This window comes from Lolium perenne, chromosome 6 (genome assembly GCF_019359855.2).
Source record: "Lolium perenne isolate Kyuss_39 chromosome 6, Kyuss_2.0, whole genome shotgun sequence".
Lineage (NCBI taxonomy): Eukaryota > Viridiplantae > Streptophyta > Magnoliopsida > Poales > Poaceae > Lolium > Lolium perenne.
In genome coordinates, this window is record NC_067249.2 from 190,161,347 (window position 1) to 190,175,935 (window position 14,589).

Below are 14,589 nucleotides of genomic sequence, written 5' to 3' on the forward strand. Positions count from 1 at the left end.
GTTTGCGTGGCCGCGGACGCCGAATGCTGGTCGCTCGCGTCCGCCCCTTGTCCGCCCATGGCCCGCGTGTCATAGAAATAGAAACTTTTTTTTCATTCAAAGGAACCATTACAAAAAAAATTTAGCCTACTACTTCTATCCTAATACGTACGGGCCGGCGGCCTCGCCGGCGACTACCTCGTCACGCGCGTGAGGTCGGCGAGACGCTCCTCGATGGCGGCGTTGATGTTGGCCAGCGCGAGGTCCTCCTCGTTCACGGGCTCCTCCTCCGCGGCGGCCGCGGCCTCGTACCAGCCGTCTGCGGTCTCGTGCCAGCCGTCCGCGACCGCCTCCACCATCTCCGCGTCCCCTTCCTTCTTCGCCGCCGCCTCGGCAGCGACGCGGAGCGCGTCGTCGTCGGCGACCCACCGCGCGTTCGCGCGCTCCTCCTCCTCCGTCCGCGGGAACCTAGCCCGGGCGGCGAGGGAGAGCTTGGCCCACGTGGCCTGCAGGGTGCGCGGCATGGCGCCGGAGAAGGTGGAGGGGGAGAGGACGGCGGAGAGGGTGTGATGCGGTCTCTAGCCGCCGCCGTCTTTTATAGCCGGCGGCCTGGCGGGAAACTTGGGCGCGAGCGCGTGCCAAAGGGCTTTTCGCGCGCGCGGGAACATTGGTGCGTGCGGGAACTTTCCCGCGCGTTCCACCGTCCACCATTGCTATCCCGTCAAGGCCTGCCATGGCGCAGCGCCGCGCAAGGAAGACGAACCACGTGGCGTCTTTTTGGGTCGCCGCGTTGGGCGCAGCGTGCGACCCAAACGGACACGCGGACGCGGGCCGCTGTCCGCGTGTCCGCTCGGCCACCCAAACGGCCCAAAACGGACGGCCCAGCGCGTCCGTTTGGGTCACCCGGTTGGAGATGCCCTAACAGCCCAATCCTCATCCCTTAGTGTTGCCATAGGCTCTGCTTTCTTGGCATCATCAAAACGCCGGGCCAACACCACCACAACACCAACATGATGCCAGCCACGCCATCTGCAAACAGTCCATCGAGAAGGAACAAGAAGCGGCGATCAATAGCGCTGACAGAAATATAGAACTCGGTGAGGTCGTCGCCACCATGGATACGGTCACGTCGTACAAGCGGTTGAGGCCTGAGGGTCAAGGCGTCAAGCAGGAGGTTGACCTGCAGTGGACGGGTGCAACTCCGCTCGGCAGCGTTGTACGCTTCTCAGCGCGGTGTTGGCGACGATGAGGCTGGTCGATAGCCTGTCCGTGCGGTCATGCAACTCCATTGGCCGGTGCACTGCATTGGTGTCTACCATGGACATGCCCGACAGTGATGCCATCGACGTTTTCCAATCCGTACGACTAATCGACCAGTGGGATTGCCATGGAGTGATTCACGACTGGCGAAGCAAGTTCTTTGCGCTGCCAAGGGTGCTCAACTGCTCATAAGTTTGTCCCCGTCCTCTTTCGACCGCATGGTCAGATCTCATGTCAATGCACCCGAGGCCACAATTATTTGAGGAAGTCTCAATTCACCAAGCTGCACAAATTCATAGTCCCATGTCTTAGGTGGTAGGAGGTGAAGCCCTGCTCGGCTCCAAGATCGATCCCTACAAATCCCTCGTTCGGTCGTTCCCCTTCGATCCCTCCTCTCGCCGCCGTGAGCTCCAACTCCCATCGCTCTCTCTCTCTCTCTCTCTCTCTCTCTCTCTCTCTCTCTCTCTCTCTCTCTCTCTCCCTCTCTCCCTCTCTCCCCCTCTCTCTCTCTCTCTCTCAGATCCCCTCCTTTCCTCTTTGCCCACACGCAGCTGCTCCCTGCCGCTCCCCCTACTCTATGCACTTACGCCGCGCTCAAGCCGGCATCCCTGAGTTGCCGCTAGCCCCGACGCCCCTCTGCTCCTGTACCGGCATGGTAGCTACGCTCGAGCACCCCCGCCCCAATCGTCGCCGACAGCGTCTGTCTCCTCGCTTCAGACCGTCTTCTCTACCCCGCCGGGACGCGACCGTTCTACGCCTTCTTGCCGATGCGGGAGCGGAGAGTATGGAGGAGGAGCTCCACCGTTTGGCTTGGCTACGCAGCGCCGCCGCGGCATCAGAAGGATCTGGCGGGGTTGTGCAGTTGTGCTCATGGAGATTCATCAACGGGCGGGGCCGCCAGGACGGAGTAGCAGGGGATGGAGGACGATGGGACATCATAGCCATCGAGCGAATAGTCAACCGCGTCTGTTATATATTTTTTAGTGGAAACGGTGAACCGTTTTTCTTTGACTTGGCGGTGGCAGATCCGTAATTTGAAGGAAAATCGTGGGCACAAATAGACGGACGACGGAAACCCTTTTTGCTTTATTATTAGGTATAGACTAGTACAAAACCCGTGCGTTGCTACGGGTTGATTGAAAATTTTCTTAATCTCTTCTTACTCCTCATGGCATTACTAATCACTAAATATGTATTTAGCACAAAACCCGTGCGTTGCTACGGCATCACGTAAAATAAAATTAAAAAGTTTTAATATGTTTAAATTCCATCGTCGGTTGAATTGAAATGACATGAAGTTCTTGAACGACATGTCTTTTGTACCTTAGAATCGAAAAAATCATTCTCGAAACATTAGTTTCAAACGTCTAATATAGTCAAAATAAGAGGACAATTTAAGTCAATTAATAGCAAAAATCACACGACATTAATTTAATAGTAGAGTGCATTGATTGGTTTTTAGTGAATTTTTTTAAGTAGACCTATTCATCATGATCACTTATATGTTATGAAGGATCCGAACTTATTATGATGGTTTGCAACACCTATGTCCAGTCCACACTTAGTGTTGCTAAACAAAGGTCGCCGATTAGAAAAACGATGGATAGAGAGTTTTAAAATTGGTTATTTTAAAAACATTATCACTACTCAAATTTTAGGTCAAAGTAATTTGATATCTTTCCGATCGGGAAGCATCGTCGTGTCAGTTTTCTTGGGAGCGTCGAAGCCTCACAGGGGAATTTTTAATCTTGCCCAACAACACCGATCCGATCTCGATCAACCAAACCAATTTTCTCGGGGGATATGGAGTTGTGGTTCACCTTCAAAATTCTTTTTAAAAGCAATATTCCACACGGAAGTGTGCATTAAATAATATAATATATGCTCACAAATCTCGAAAACAATACTGTGTGATGTAAAGTGTGGCTACAACTAATTATTTTTTTCTAGTTGCAAGTGAGTTTCAATTCAAAAAGATTAATTTCTAATGCGCTAAAAATGAGTTTTTCCAATTAGAAATAATGTTGCAACTGAGTTTTTCTAATTGCAAATCTCCCGACATCTAAATCATGAAACTACCGACATGCGATGTCCTGTAACAAAAATATGCCTGAATGGTCCACGGCGTATTTTTGTAGGCTTAGCAAAGAGCCCAAACAAATTCGTTCAGGTCCACGCGTGTTGTGTTCCCAATGGGTGAATAGAAGCATGAACGATCTTTTGCATAAATAAAATAGATAGATGGACAAAAATATGCTCTCTCCATCGTTGTCCTCTACTCGTGTGTAGTGTCTGGGGGTTCAGAGCATCTTCACTCGTGTCCCCGACGAGGCCCCCCGAGCGACGTTTTTTCCATCCGGACGGCGAAATTCGGTCCAGTCGCGTCCCCGGTTCCTCGTTTTCGTCCGGATTTGGCCCTTCATCCATCCGGCGAGCCCACGCCATCCCCGGCCCCCCGGGGCGCGCTCGGGGACTCCGGACGAAAGATTTTGGCGCGAAACGTCGTGTGGACCCGCGTAGTCGGTGACTGGAAAACCAAATCCTGTCGATTTTCCCTCCAATTTGCTTGCATATCCCCATTCCCTCCAATTTGCTTGCATATCCCAATTCTCTCCCGCCGAAATTCCCCAATCTCCTCGTCTTCCAGCTCCAGTTCCCGGCGGCGTCTTCTCGTCCACCACCACTCTCCTCCTCATCCTCTCGTCCACCAAAATGCCGCCGAAGGCGCCGGCGAGGAAGATGCGGGCGAAGAAGACGAAGCCGCCGGGCATGTCGAACGCCGAGTGGGCGGCGGACGAGAAACGGCGCGAGGTGGAAACAAGCGGCAGGGCGGAGAGGGTGAAAAAAGCCGCTGCCAAGAGGGCGGCGGCGGCGGCCCAGGACGAACAAGCGAGGATGATCAGCATGGCCATGGGCGGCGGCAGCATGTTCCCCGGCCAATGGCCGACGCAACGTAAAACCAGTTCCCCGTCGTCCTTCTCCCCTTCGATGTACTCGCCGTCGCCGACTGCCGTGTTCCAAGAGGGCGCCTACGTCCAACCGTCCAGGTCCACGCCATCGCCGCCCGAGCTTGACGTCGGCGGCGGCGGCCAGTTCGAGGACACCTCGCCGGCCATGCGACGAGGGCCGCTCGCGTTCGGTGCGATGGCGGCGCCGAACGAAGAGGAGATCCACGAGATGATCACCTCCGGCTCCGCCGCCGCCGCTGCGAGCCCGGGGTTTTTCATGGCCGCCGCCGCTGCGTGCCCGGGGTTCTTCACGCAAGAGGAGCAGAGGGCGACGGCCGCTGTGGCGGCGCGCAACGAGCATCGGGAGGATGTTGCCGACGGAAGCCAAGCCGTCGAAGAAGAAGACGAGGAAGAAGAAGAGCCAACACAAGCCGCCGCCAACCTGTCGAAGGGGAAGAAGAAGAGGAAGAAGGACTCGCCGCCTGCCGAACCGCGTATCAAATGGACGCCGAAGGAAGAGGAGTGCCTCGCCGAAGCTTGGAAGACCGTGTCCACGAACGGCATAATCGGGGCCAATCAGTCGTTCGACACATATTGGCTTCGAGTGAAGCAGGCGTACGAGGAGCGCAAACTCGTCGATCCCTACTTCAACAAGACGAACATGAACGTGTACCGGGGAGACAAGGCAATGGCCACCCATTGGGGGATCATGCAGACGGCGTGCAGCAAATGGCACGGCATACAGGAGGAGTGCGACAAACGGCCGATCAGCGGCCACGACTTGGAGCAAAAGGTATGCTCCGTCGACCCTGCATCACCGAGGTACATCGTCGTTAGCTGACCCGTATCGCCGTGCTCTTTTTTCCCCAGCTGCGCCGAGCTTTGGACATGTACACGGACGACACCGGCCTGCAGTTCAAGTTCCTCAACGTCTACGCCCGCCTCGAGAACTGCGAGAAGTGGAAGGAAGTCCGCACGACCCTCTCGAAGAGCAAGACCGAGCAGTACAACCCCGACGCTCCGGCGGCAAGCGCGGCGGAAGGGCGCCCTGAACTCGGCCAGAAGAAGCTCAAAGAGCTCAAAAAGACGGGCAATCCCGCCGACAGGATGCAGGCGTCGATCGACAAGTGCTGGGCCGACTTGAGGTCGCACGCCGACGGGAGGAACGACAAGTTCGACGGCAGGTGGCGGGAGATGCTCGCCAACCAAGGCGTCCGGATCGCCCTGCTGAAGACGACGGCGGCGGCGAAGAAGAGGAACACAGACTTGGCGTTCCTCATGGGCGGCGGCGACATGGAACTGATGGACGAGGAGACGAGGAATTGGTACCAGGGCCACCGCAGCGACATCCTCCGAGCCACTCCGGCCAGTCCTTCGTCGTCTCCGCCGGCTCCTACCTCGTCGGCCTCACCATCTACCTCGTCGACTGCGGCTGCTTCGACGTCCACTGCCGCTGCTTCATCGTCGGCCGCCGCAGCCGCTTCGGCCACGACGTGTGAGGAAACTGGTCCGTCGGACACCGCCGTGCCGGCCGGGACTGCCGACGAGCCTGTCTCCGTGTAATTTCCCTCCGATCGCCGATCTGTGGCTGATCCACCACAACGGTGCTGCTGGTTGGCTTGTTGACTCCCGACTCAACTTGACCATCAGCAACTTGGGATCCCATATAAATCGGTGGGATTCAGTTTAGCGATGCGAGGTGGGACTATTGTCTATCAAACACAAGCTATGCTAAATTGCTAATCGTGTTTCTTTACCGGTTGGCGGTTGAATAATGGAGTTTTAGCAACGCGGCCCAGTACGTAGAAAGGCCCTGAAAAAAAAAGAATAAAACAGTTTGGTGGCAATAGTGCGTTGTATGTGATTTGGTGGTAGGGTAAATCGGTCCAAAAAAGTGTTGGACCAAGGAAACAATCCTCCATTTATTATTAGGTATAGATATACAGGAGTTTGTTTACACTGATCAAAGAAGAAGAAGACCCCACATCGCCCCTCGCGGTGGGCGACACGGGCGGCAAACCTAGCCGTCGCCTCCCTACCTCCCCCTTCCCCATCGTCCCTCCTCCCTGCCGCTACCAGCACGCACGTACGAATGAAGCTGCGGGTGGCGGCAGGCTCTCTTCTTGCGTCGTGAGCGTGGAAGGTGCGCTGGAATAACGACAACGATCTCCGGCCGGTAGCAAGGCTTGTGTGAGGTCGGCGTGGTGGGATCTAGGGCGAGCTCCGGGGCGGCGGGCCTGGGTAGTGGTCTTGCAACGTGTCACACATGTTCGCCATGGCGAGGGTCGCATCGTTCGGGCGGCGGCTCGGTGAGGCAGCTAGCGGCAGGGGAGATCCTGTCGGTTGCGGATCCGGCGTCCTGGGCCCTACAACGTGCTTGGTGGTGGTTGGCAGGTCATCCGCTTCTCCCTCCCGGCGGCTTTCCTCACTGTCCGACGGTGGTGGTCTTCTTCGGTAATGGGGGATGGCTACTGAGGACTCGTCAACGGGCATGTGGTCGGTGGTGGCCCCCTCTTCCGGTGGAGGGGTTTGACCGATGGGCGGAGGCGTGGGGTTGCTGATCTGCCTTATAAAATATTGTTGGATTAATATCCTCCTTGATATGGCCAGAGTGTCGAGCACGTGGGCGTCTTATGGCTGGAGATTGCTGGATCGGATGGGATTCAGTCATGCACACCCATATTTTTTTATGATCGTTTGGTTCAGGAGGAAAGGACACGAAGCTCTGATATATGTTTCCATCATGGGACATGTTTCATCCAATGGTGATGTCGGTGGCGGAGAATGTCATGAAAGCCAATATCCGAGGATTAGTAATGGTGGTTTGAGTCTTTCTGGTAATGAGGAATTTTCTTGGTGTTTTGGAATTCCTAGCAACGATATGCAAGTGGGGGAGACATCATAGGTGAAGTTCAAAAAGTCTTACATTTCAGGGTGAAAATTCAAGGTTTGTCCTTTATTGTTGTGTCTAACAATGACTTTGTTGAAGGCATTATTTTGGGAGCGGAAATTTATTTAGGGTGAAAATCTAAGATCTACGATCGGACGACGACGATGCTTGTGCATTGTTTTCTACTTCGAGACGTACTATTTATAGAATTTGGACTTCATCTGTTGTCTTGGTGGTATTTGTGTTGCTGCTACTAGGACTGAAACACTGTAGTGGGACCTTTTGTTAGTTTTTTTGTGTGTGCATCTATCCTGCCATTAGGGTATTCCATTGTTGAGAAGGCTGGAGTAACTTGTATCTGCACGATTTAATATATTCCCTTTATCAAAAAAATAAGACATAGCTTTAGTCCCTCTTTGAAGAATAAGATATGTTCACTGATTTGCAATGATACAGATCTAAAAATTAATATGGCAATGTAGAAGTGCAGCATCAAGATATCATAGAAATATACACCTGTAGTGATGTGTTAGTTCTTGATCCCAGCTTTATGAAAAGGAAAAATATTCAAGGGAACGCCGAACCAATGATAGAACAAGAACTAAATCTAGCTGGTGAGGTACAATATATTACGACTCCATGATGGGAGATGCCGAATTGAGTTTCTGGAGATGAGTAAGAGTACAAAACAAAGACGTGTATCCTTCAAAGAGAACATTAAAAAGGTAGTTAGGCAACTGGCCAATTTGCAACATATCTAGTGCTTGGCTACTTTGAGTGCTTCTGTTGCCGAGCAAAAACAGGCGCATGGTGGCATGGTCCCCCAATATTATAATGACCAGCAGTGTCTCATGGGCTTAAACTCCCCTTAAATGTGGTCCATGTTTCATATATAACAGTTCTCCAATTGTCAAAACCCTATTTTTGTTTTAATTAGTAAATGACCAGATCAACTTGATGGATACGACAATCTGGTTTCTCGAAGTTAGTTGGCTGTTTCTCGGGCGCGGTTACGTCATGCATTAATTGGTATGCAAATTGCAAGGGTAGAGTTCTGTTGCAAGTAATAGACGGATGGTTTAGTCCAGACCGATTGTGCGAAGCCTAACATATTGCAACAGGTTTTCAAGGTCAACACACTCCATCAAGGACTATCAACAAGCGTGAAGCAGCTGGCATGAACCCCGATCTAGTTTTTTTTTTTTTTTTTTGGAGATGGTGTTATTTGCGGTTGTGGACCAAAATGGCCAAATATGGAAATCTGAACAAACTCCAGGGTATATACATGAGTGCACACTTTCGATGGACTTGTGAGGAAAATAGGGCATCTTTCCATCATTTATAATTGAGTATACAGTGTTTGTGCATTATACACACATAGGAGATATGACATGTCCTTGTCTTTTCTCTTCTTTTTTATAGGAAAAAGACTTGTCCCTGTCAATGGTCATTTTCATCATCTCATGACACCTTCAATACAATGGGCGGGTGCCTATCTCAACTTAAAAAAGAAAATGCTCACTGGCAACGAAATACTACTTGCTGAACATGCTGAAGTTGCAAGAAGGGGCCCAACACCGACATCTTGAGCATCTGTAGCAGATACCTTATAACAACCCAAGCCATAAAAAAACAAGGCTGATTGAAGGTTTTGCCTGTGTGTTATTTTTTGCCTGAGCATACCATAGAATGACCTGACCCTTTAAAATATTAAGGCCCGCCCTTAAATCAGCCCCACGAATAATATATGCAGTTGCGGAGGCCAATTTAGTTGTCAAATCCGGCCGAATTCCCCACCGCACCTCCGCACCAAATCCCCACCAGTTACCACTTCCAACACCAAATCCACGAAATCCAGCACCGCGCCTTCCGATCCACCATGTTCCCCATTGAGTTCTCGCCATCTTGACACCACCAATTGTAGCATCGATGAGGACATGGATCCAACCAAGGCGAGACTGGTGGCGCAGGTGAAGAGAGAGAGAGAGAGAGTCACGGTTTGGTGAAGCGTTGCCGCGAGAAGACGGATTTCCACCTTGACCAGCTGGGGTGATAAGGATACAGAAAAATTATCACTATTCACTAGTACAGAACATGCCTTCACACGGCTAAAATGATCCACACACACGGTTTACCGAACTGCCACTATGCATGGATGGCCAATAAGCCCCCACACATCGCACACGGCTAAACTAACCATGTGGGAAGTGAACTTCCGCATACAATTTTCACCACTAATTTTCTATGCGAATACGAGGGCGTTCGAAAATGATTTGCTTCTACTTGATCATCGGCATGTCAAGATTGCAAACGATGAATATTGAAACCAGCTGTATGCATTGAACTATATCACACATGTTGGGTTTAAAATTACCCGTGTGCTTCATGCAAGCATTGCACACCTTTACACTTCACCATTTAGCAGCATCATTAGAGTAGCAGATGTATGTCCAACTGTATCAGTAACCCATAACTCAATATTACATGCAGATATAGTACCAAATCTCATTATATTTGATTGAACATATGATAGATTTGAGACATAGTTTCATTTGGAAGCTATACAAACAAGAAATATACACAAAATAGAACATCTAGTTTTTCTTGGTCACGTCTTTGTCTCCAAAATAGGAAAGGTGAACATTTCTCTTCAATCATGACTCCAGAAGGGTATAGTAGGTTTGTCCACTTACCCTTGCGGAGACATGACTAAAAAAGGTAGTAGGTTTCTCCTTGCAAAGAAACTAATGGATAAGTTAAGAGAAGGCCATGAGACACTTTAGCCCACACTGCAAGAGGTGCACCTTCTTATGTTGCCATGATGCTGCTTCCTGCACAAAATTATCATGAACGTGAGAAAGTGCTAACAGAAATGAATTTAAAACAATTCAAGTTCAAATGACGAATGGTCATACCACAAAACACCTATGTCATGTAATAGAAAGGCATAACGAGAACACAATGTCGCACCGATTTTCTTCCCTTTATCTTATGCAACATTACGAAAATAAGATCCCTATGCCCAAGTATAGAATAAAATCCCACTGTTAGAGACCGAACAACATATAGATCTAACAACCAAATCTTGCCATAGAAAATAACATATAGATCTAATAACCAAATTTTGGCATACCCAAAAACATATATACAATAATATATAGATCAAGATTGCTAATTGTAATACACAATAGCATATACACAATAACATATAGATCTAACAACTGAATCTTGTCATACACAATAATATACAGATCAATCTTAGACTAAATTTTCTTACACATCAGGTATTTTGATACAGAATGATATATAGATCAAGCTAGCTAACTGTGATTCACAATAACACACACATATATATCTAACAACCAAATCTTGTCTGCATCGAACCTTCCACTACTTGATAAGGAGTGGCCCGATCTTCTCAGTAAGCGACGGTGGTGATGATGATCACGGGGTGATAGCAGCGGAGGAACACGACGATGTAGTGGATGATAACTTGTATGACGCAACGAGATTTCTCAATTGGTCCCTCTCGCCAATGCAACAGCTCTCAACCCTACAAGATATTCGCAACTCCACACACTTGCGCACGTAGCCGCCGACCACGAAGCGGTAAGTTGCAACCGTCTAATTACGAAAAAGTACGAAAATAACCGACCCAGAATAGATCTGGTCGAGATAGACTCGGAGTCGGCCGGTCTGGCGGCCGGTCGACCGGGTCTGGGACCGTCCGGTCCGGTTCAAACCGGACCTGGCACCGGGTGGTGACCGGGCGATGCTCCCGGGCATACTGGATATTGCCCGGATGGCACAAGCGCCGTGGCCGGTTGAAACCGGGCTGACCCGGCGCAGAATCCGGTCGGACCGGGCCTGGGACCGGATGGTCCGGCGGAAAGGCCGGTCGGACCGGATCTGGCACCGGCCTGAACTTCAGCTTCCCCTCTCGCGCATGCCTCCCGCTCCTCCCTCGCGCGTCCATGGGATGTCTTCATGTCCAGTTCCATGTCCAGCTTCACGTCCATCTTCTGGTCCAGCTGCTCCTCTCCTCCTCGTGCGATGCTTGCTCCCTCCTCATACCTGATCGTATATAGGTAATAGCACTTAGGCAGTATAAAGTTCTCATCAATCACAGTATCGTTTAGGAACAAGTTCACCTGTTGTTTAAGTAGCTTCGCACGAGCTCGTGTCATTGGTCCAATCCTAACTTCATTGGACTTGAGCTTCACAGCAGGATCATCTTCAACTTGCAATGACGGAGGTCGTAGTGAGGTAGGGATGTCCTCATCATCTCCCACCCTTCAAAAGGCGTCGACCTCGACGCTCCAAGGTCTTCTCCGTCATATGATGTCAAATCAGCAACATTGAAAGAATTACTGACACCAAACTCATCAACTGGAAGATCTATCGAGTATGCATTATCATTGATCTTGGCAAGCACTTTGTAAGGACCAGCACCACGAGGCTTCAACTTAGACTTCCGCAGCTTCGGGAACCTATCCTTGCGAAAATGTACCCAGACCATATCACCGGGCTTGAACAACATCTCCTTACGCTTCTTGTTCATCCTTGCAGAATTGCTCTTGCCTTTCTTCTCGATCAACTCTTTAGTCTTCACATGTATCTTCCGTACAAAATCTGCCCTCTTGGATGCCTCCATATTAACTCTCTCATGTATGGGCAAAGGCAACAAATCAAGTGGAGTAATGGGTTTGAAACCATACACCACCTCAAAGGGGCACAGCTCTGTGGTAGAATGTACCGCCCTGTTATAACCAAAGTCCACATGCGGCAAACACTCTTCCCACTCCTTCAGGTTCTTCTTGATCATGGATCTCAACAGTTGTGACAATGTTCGATTCACCACTTCAGTTTGACCATCAGTTTGGGGATGACAAATTGTACTGAACAGTAGCTTCGTCCCCAGCTTCCTCCAAAGCATCTTCCATAAGCAGCTCATAAACTTCATGTCACGATCAGAAACAATAGTCTTCGAGACTCCATGTAGTCGCACAACCTCCCTGAAAAACAGGTTAGCAATATGCGACACATCGTCGCTTTTGTGGCAGGCAATAAAATGTGACATCTTAGAAAATCTGTCCACTACCACAAATATAGAATCATGGCCTCTCTTAGTACGCGGCAAGCCCAACACAAAGTCCATACTAATATCTTCCCAAGGTGTAGTAGGTGTCGGTAAAGGAGTATACAAACCGTGAGGCTTCAACTTGGACTTGGACTTGTTGCAAGTAATGCACCTCTTCACATACTTGTCCACATCCCGCCTCATCTTTGGCCAATAAAAGTGATCAGTGAGCATGAGTAGCGTCTTCTCACGCCCAAAGTGACCCATCAAACCTCCAGCATGTGATTCATGCAATAAGAGCAAACGCACAGACGATTCTGGAACACATAGTTTATTAGCTCTAAACAAGAACCCATCATGTATGTGATATTTTTCCCATGCTTTACCAATAGCACACAAGCGATATGGTTCAGCAAAATCATGATCAGTAGCATACAAATCACATAAAGCAACAAGAGCTAAGCAAGATAGGCACAGGATATATGTAGCACAAGTGATAGCAAGATATATGTACTTCAAGCACGATGGCTATCACAAGGAAAGAGAGCTCGGGTATAGAAATAACCGAGGCACGCGGAGACGAGGATGTATTCCCGTGTTCCCTTCCTTTGCAAGAAGGTACGTCACGTTTGGAGGAGTGGAGGTCCCATGAAGGATTCCCCGCGCCACGAAGGCTCACCCTATTCTCCGAACCACACCCACGAAGGATAATGGCCCTTTCCTTATGGTTAGCTTTTCCTCCGCTCCGGAGATGGCAAGCTCCACAACCACTTCACAAGCTCCACGAAGGAGAAGCCCGGGCCCCTTCACAATCTTCCACGAAGTGATCACCGGGGCACCAACCAAGCCAACTAGGAGGTCTCCCTCCAAGAGTAACAAGCTCACGGTCTCTCACTCGAACTAATCGTGGTGGAGAGCTCAACACTATGCAATGATGCAAGGCAAGAACACTAGAGGTGTTCAAATCCTTCACTCTCAAATCCCACCCAAGCAACAAATGCTAAGATGAGATTGGAGAGGAAGAACAAAGGGGAAAGTCAACAAAAGACTCCAAGATCTAGATCCAAAGGGTTTCCCTCACTTAGAGGTGAAATTGATTGGTGGGGATTGTAGATCTGGATCTCCTCTCTCAAATCCTCAAGAATGGGCAAGAATCATGGGAGGAATCAAGGGGGAAGCAAGTTCTTCAAATAGCAACAATGGAGGTGAAGAAGGGGAAGAACTAACTTGCTCAAGGTGGAAGAAGGGCTATTTATAGCTAGGGAGCAACTAAAACCGTTGGGGAAAAAAGACAGAGAAAACGGGCCGAAAATCGGGCAGAAAAGTCGGCCCAGCCGGCCCCAGAAAACCTGCTGAGGAGGCTGGCCGGGCGTCCGGTCGGGCCGGCCCACTAGCCGGGCGGGGCGGCGAGCGCGCTGTGCGGCGGATAGCTCAGGGAGGCGTGGGGCAGGTGGGCCGCGTGGGGAGAGAGGCCCAGCCGGCAGGGCGCCCGGTCGGGCCGAGCGGCGCGCCGGGCAGGCCGGCGCGAGCCGTACTCCTGGGCCGGACCAAACCGTGTGGGCCTCAGTAGGCCGTCCGGCTAGCATCAGCGCCTGGGCCGGTCTCGGCCGGGTGGGCCGGCGGCTGGGCCGGTCGGCCGGCTGGCCCCTTCCCCCTTTTTCTTCTCTTTTTTACTTTGCTTTCTCTTTTCTTTAATAACTAATGCTCCCGAACTCTGATTCGCATGAAACCAATTTTGTTGGAAATATGGAGACTCCTCATAGAACATTTTAGATGATTTTAGAGAGGGAGTCTCCCACCGTCAAGAAACGGTGAAGACATCCAAACTCGAAAACGCAATAGAAGATGCATGCAGATTCCGTTTTTGATGAACTTGGGCTTGTTGTAAAGCTAGCAACAAGCTCAAGAACCTCACACAGAGAAACACCAAGAAGCAATAAAGATATTCAAAGTATGCAAAGGATTGAGCTCCCTAAGACGATGTGATCAAGTTACTCAACCGAAAGCCCCTCTTAATAGTGCGGCTATTTATCCTATAATCCGGTCTCCCATGAACCACCTTGAGACCGGTAAAAGTAAAACCTATCAAGGTCATACCTTTGCCTTGCGCATCCCGCTTGATCTTGATGATAACTCTTCAAGCTCTACACAAGCTGGAATGCCACAACTTGATCATTGTTGCTTTGTGAAGACTCACAAATGCTCCCCCATACACTATGATGGGAAAGCTTCATTGATGCACATCTTCACAAGTCCATTATCACCAAATGGATGGCAAGCTTCAAGCATGTGATCCACTTGAGATGCTCATCTTGAACTTGCCCAACTCAACCTTGTATCTTCTCATACTCACATAAGATAGAGCATGGCTAATATTGAGTTCCACATAAGAACTCCATCATCATTTCTTCTTCTTGATCATATCACATATA

At 50.2% G+C, this 14,589-nt stretch overlaps 1 protein-coding gene across 1 annotated transcript; it reads left to right on the plus strand.

Moving 5' to 3' along the window:
• Positions 1-4,143: 4,143 nt before the first annotated feature.
• Positions 4,144-5,750, plus strand: LOC139832583 (uncharacterized). The gene is made up of 2 exons (XM_071822371.1): positions 4,144-4,980; positions 5,058-5,750. Exons 1-2 carry the CDS (start codon positions 4,144-4,146, stop codon positions 5,748-5,750), a joined length of 1,530 nt encoding a protein of 509 aa, XP_071678472.1.
• The last annotated feature ends 8,839 nt before the right edge of the window (positions 5,751-14,589 follow it).

Bases quoted from the DNA above. Each gene is read 5' to 3' on its own strand.
- LOC139832583 (XM_071822371.1), top strand. From the start codon at position 4,144: ATGGCCATGGGCGGCGGCAGCATGTTCCCCGGCCAATGGCCGACGCAA. The intron at 4,981-5,057 runs GTATGCTCCGTC...TTTTTTCCCCAG, and splicing joins GCCACGACTTGGAGCAAAAG to CTGCGCCGAGCTTTGGACAT.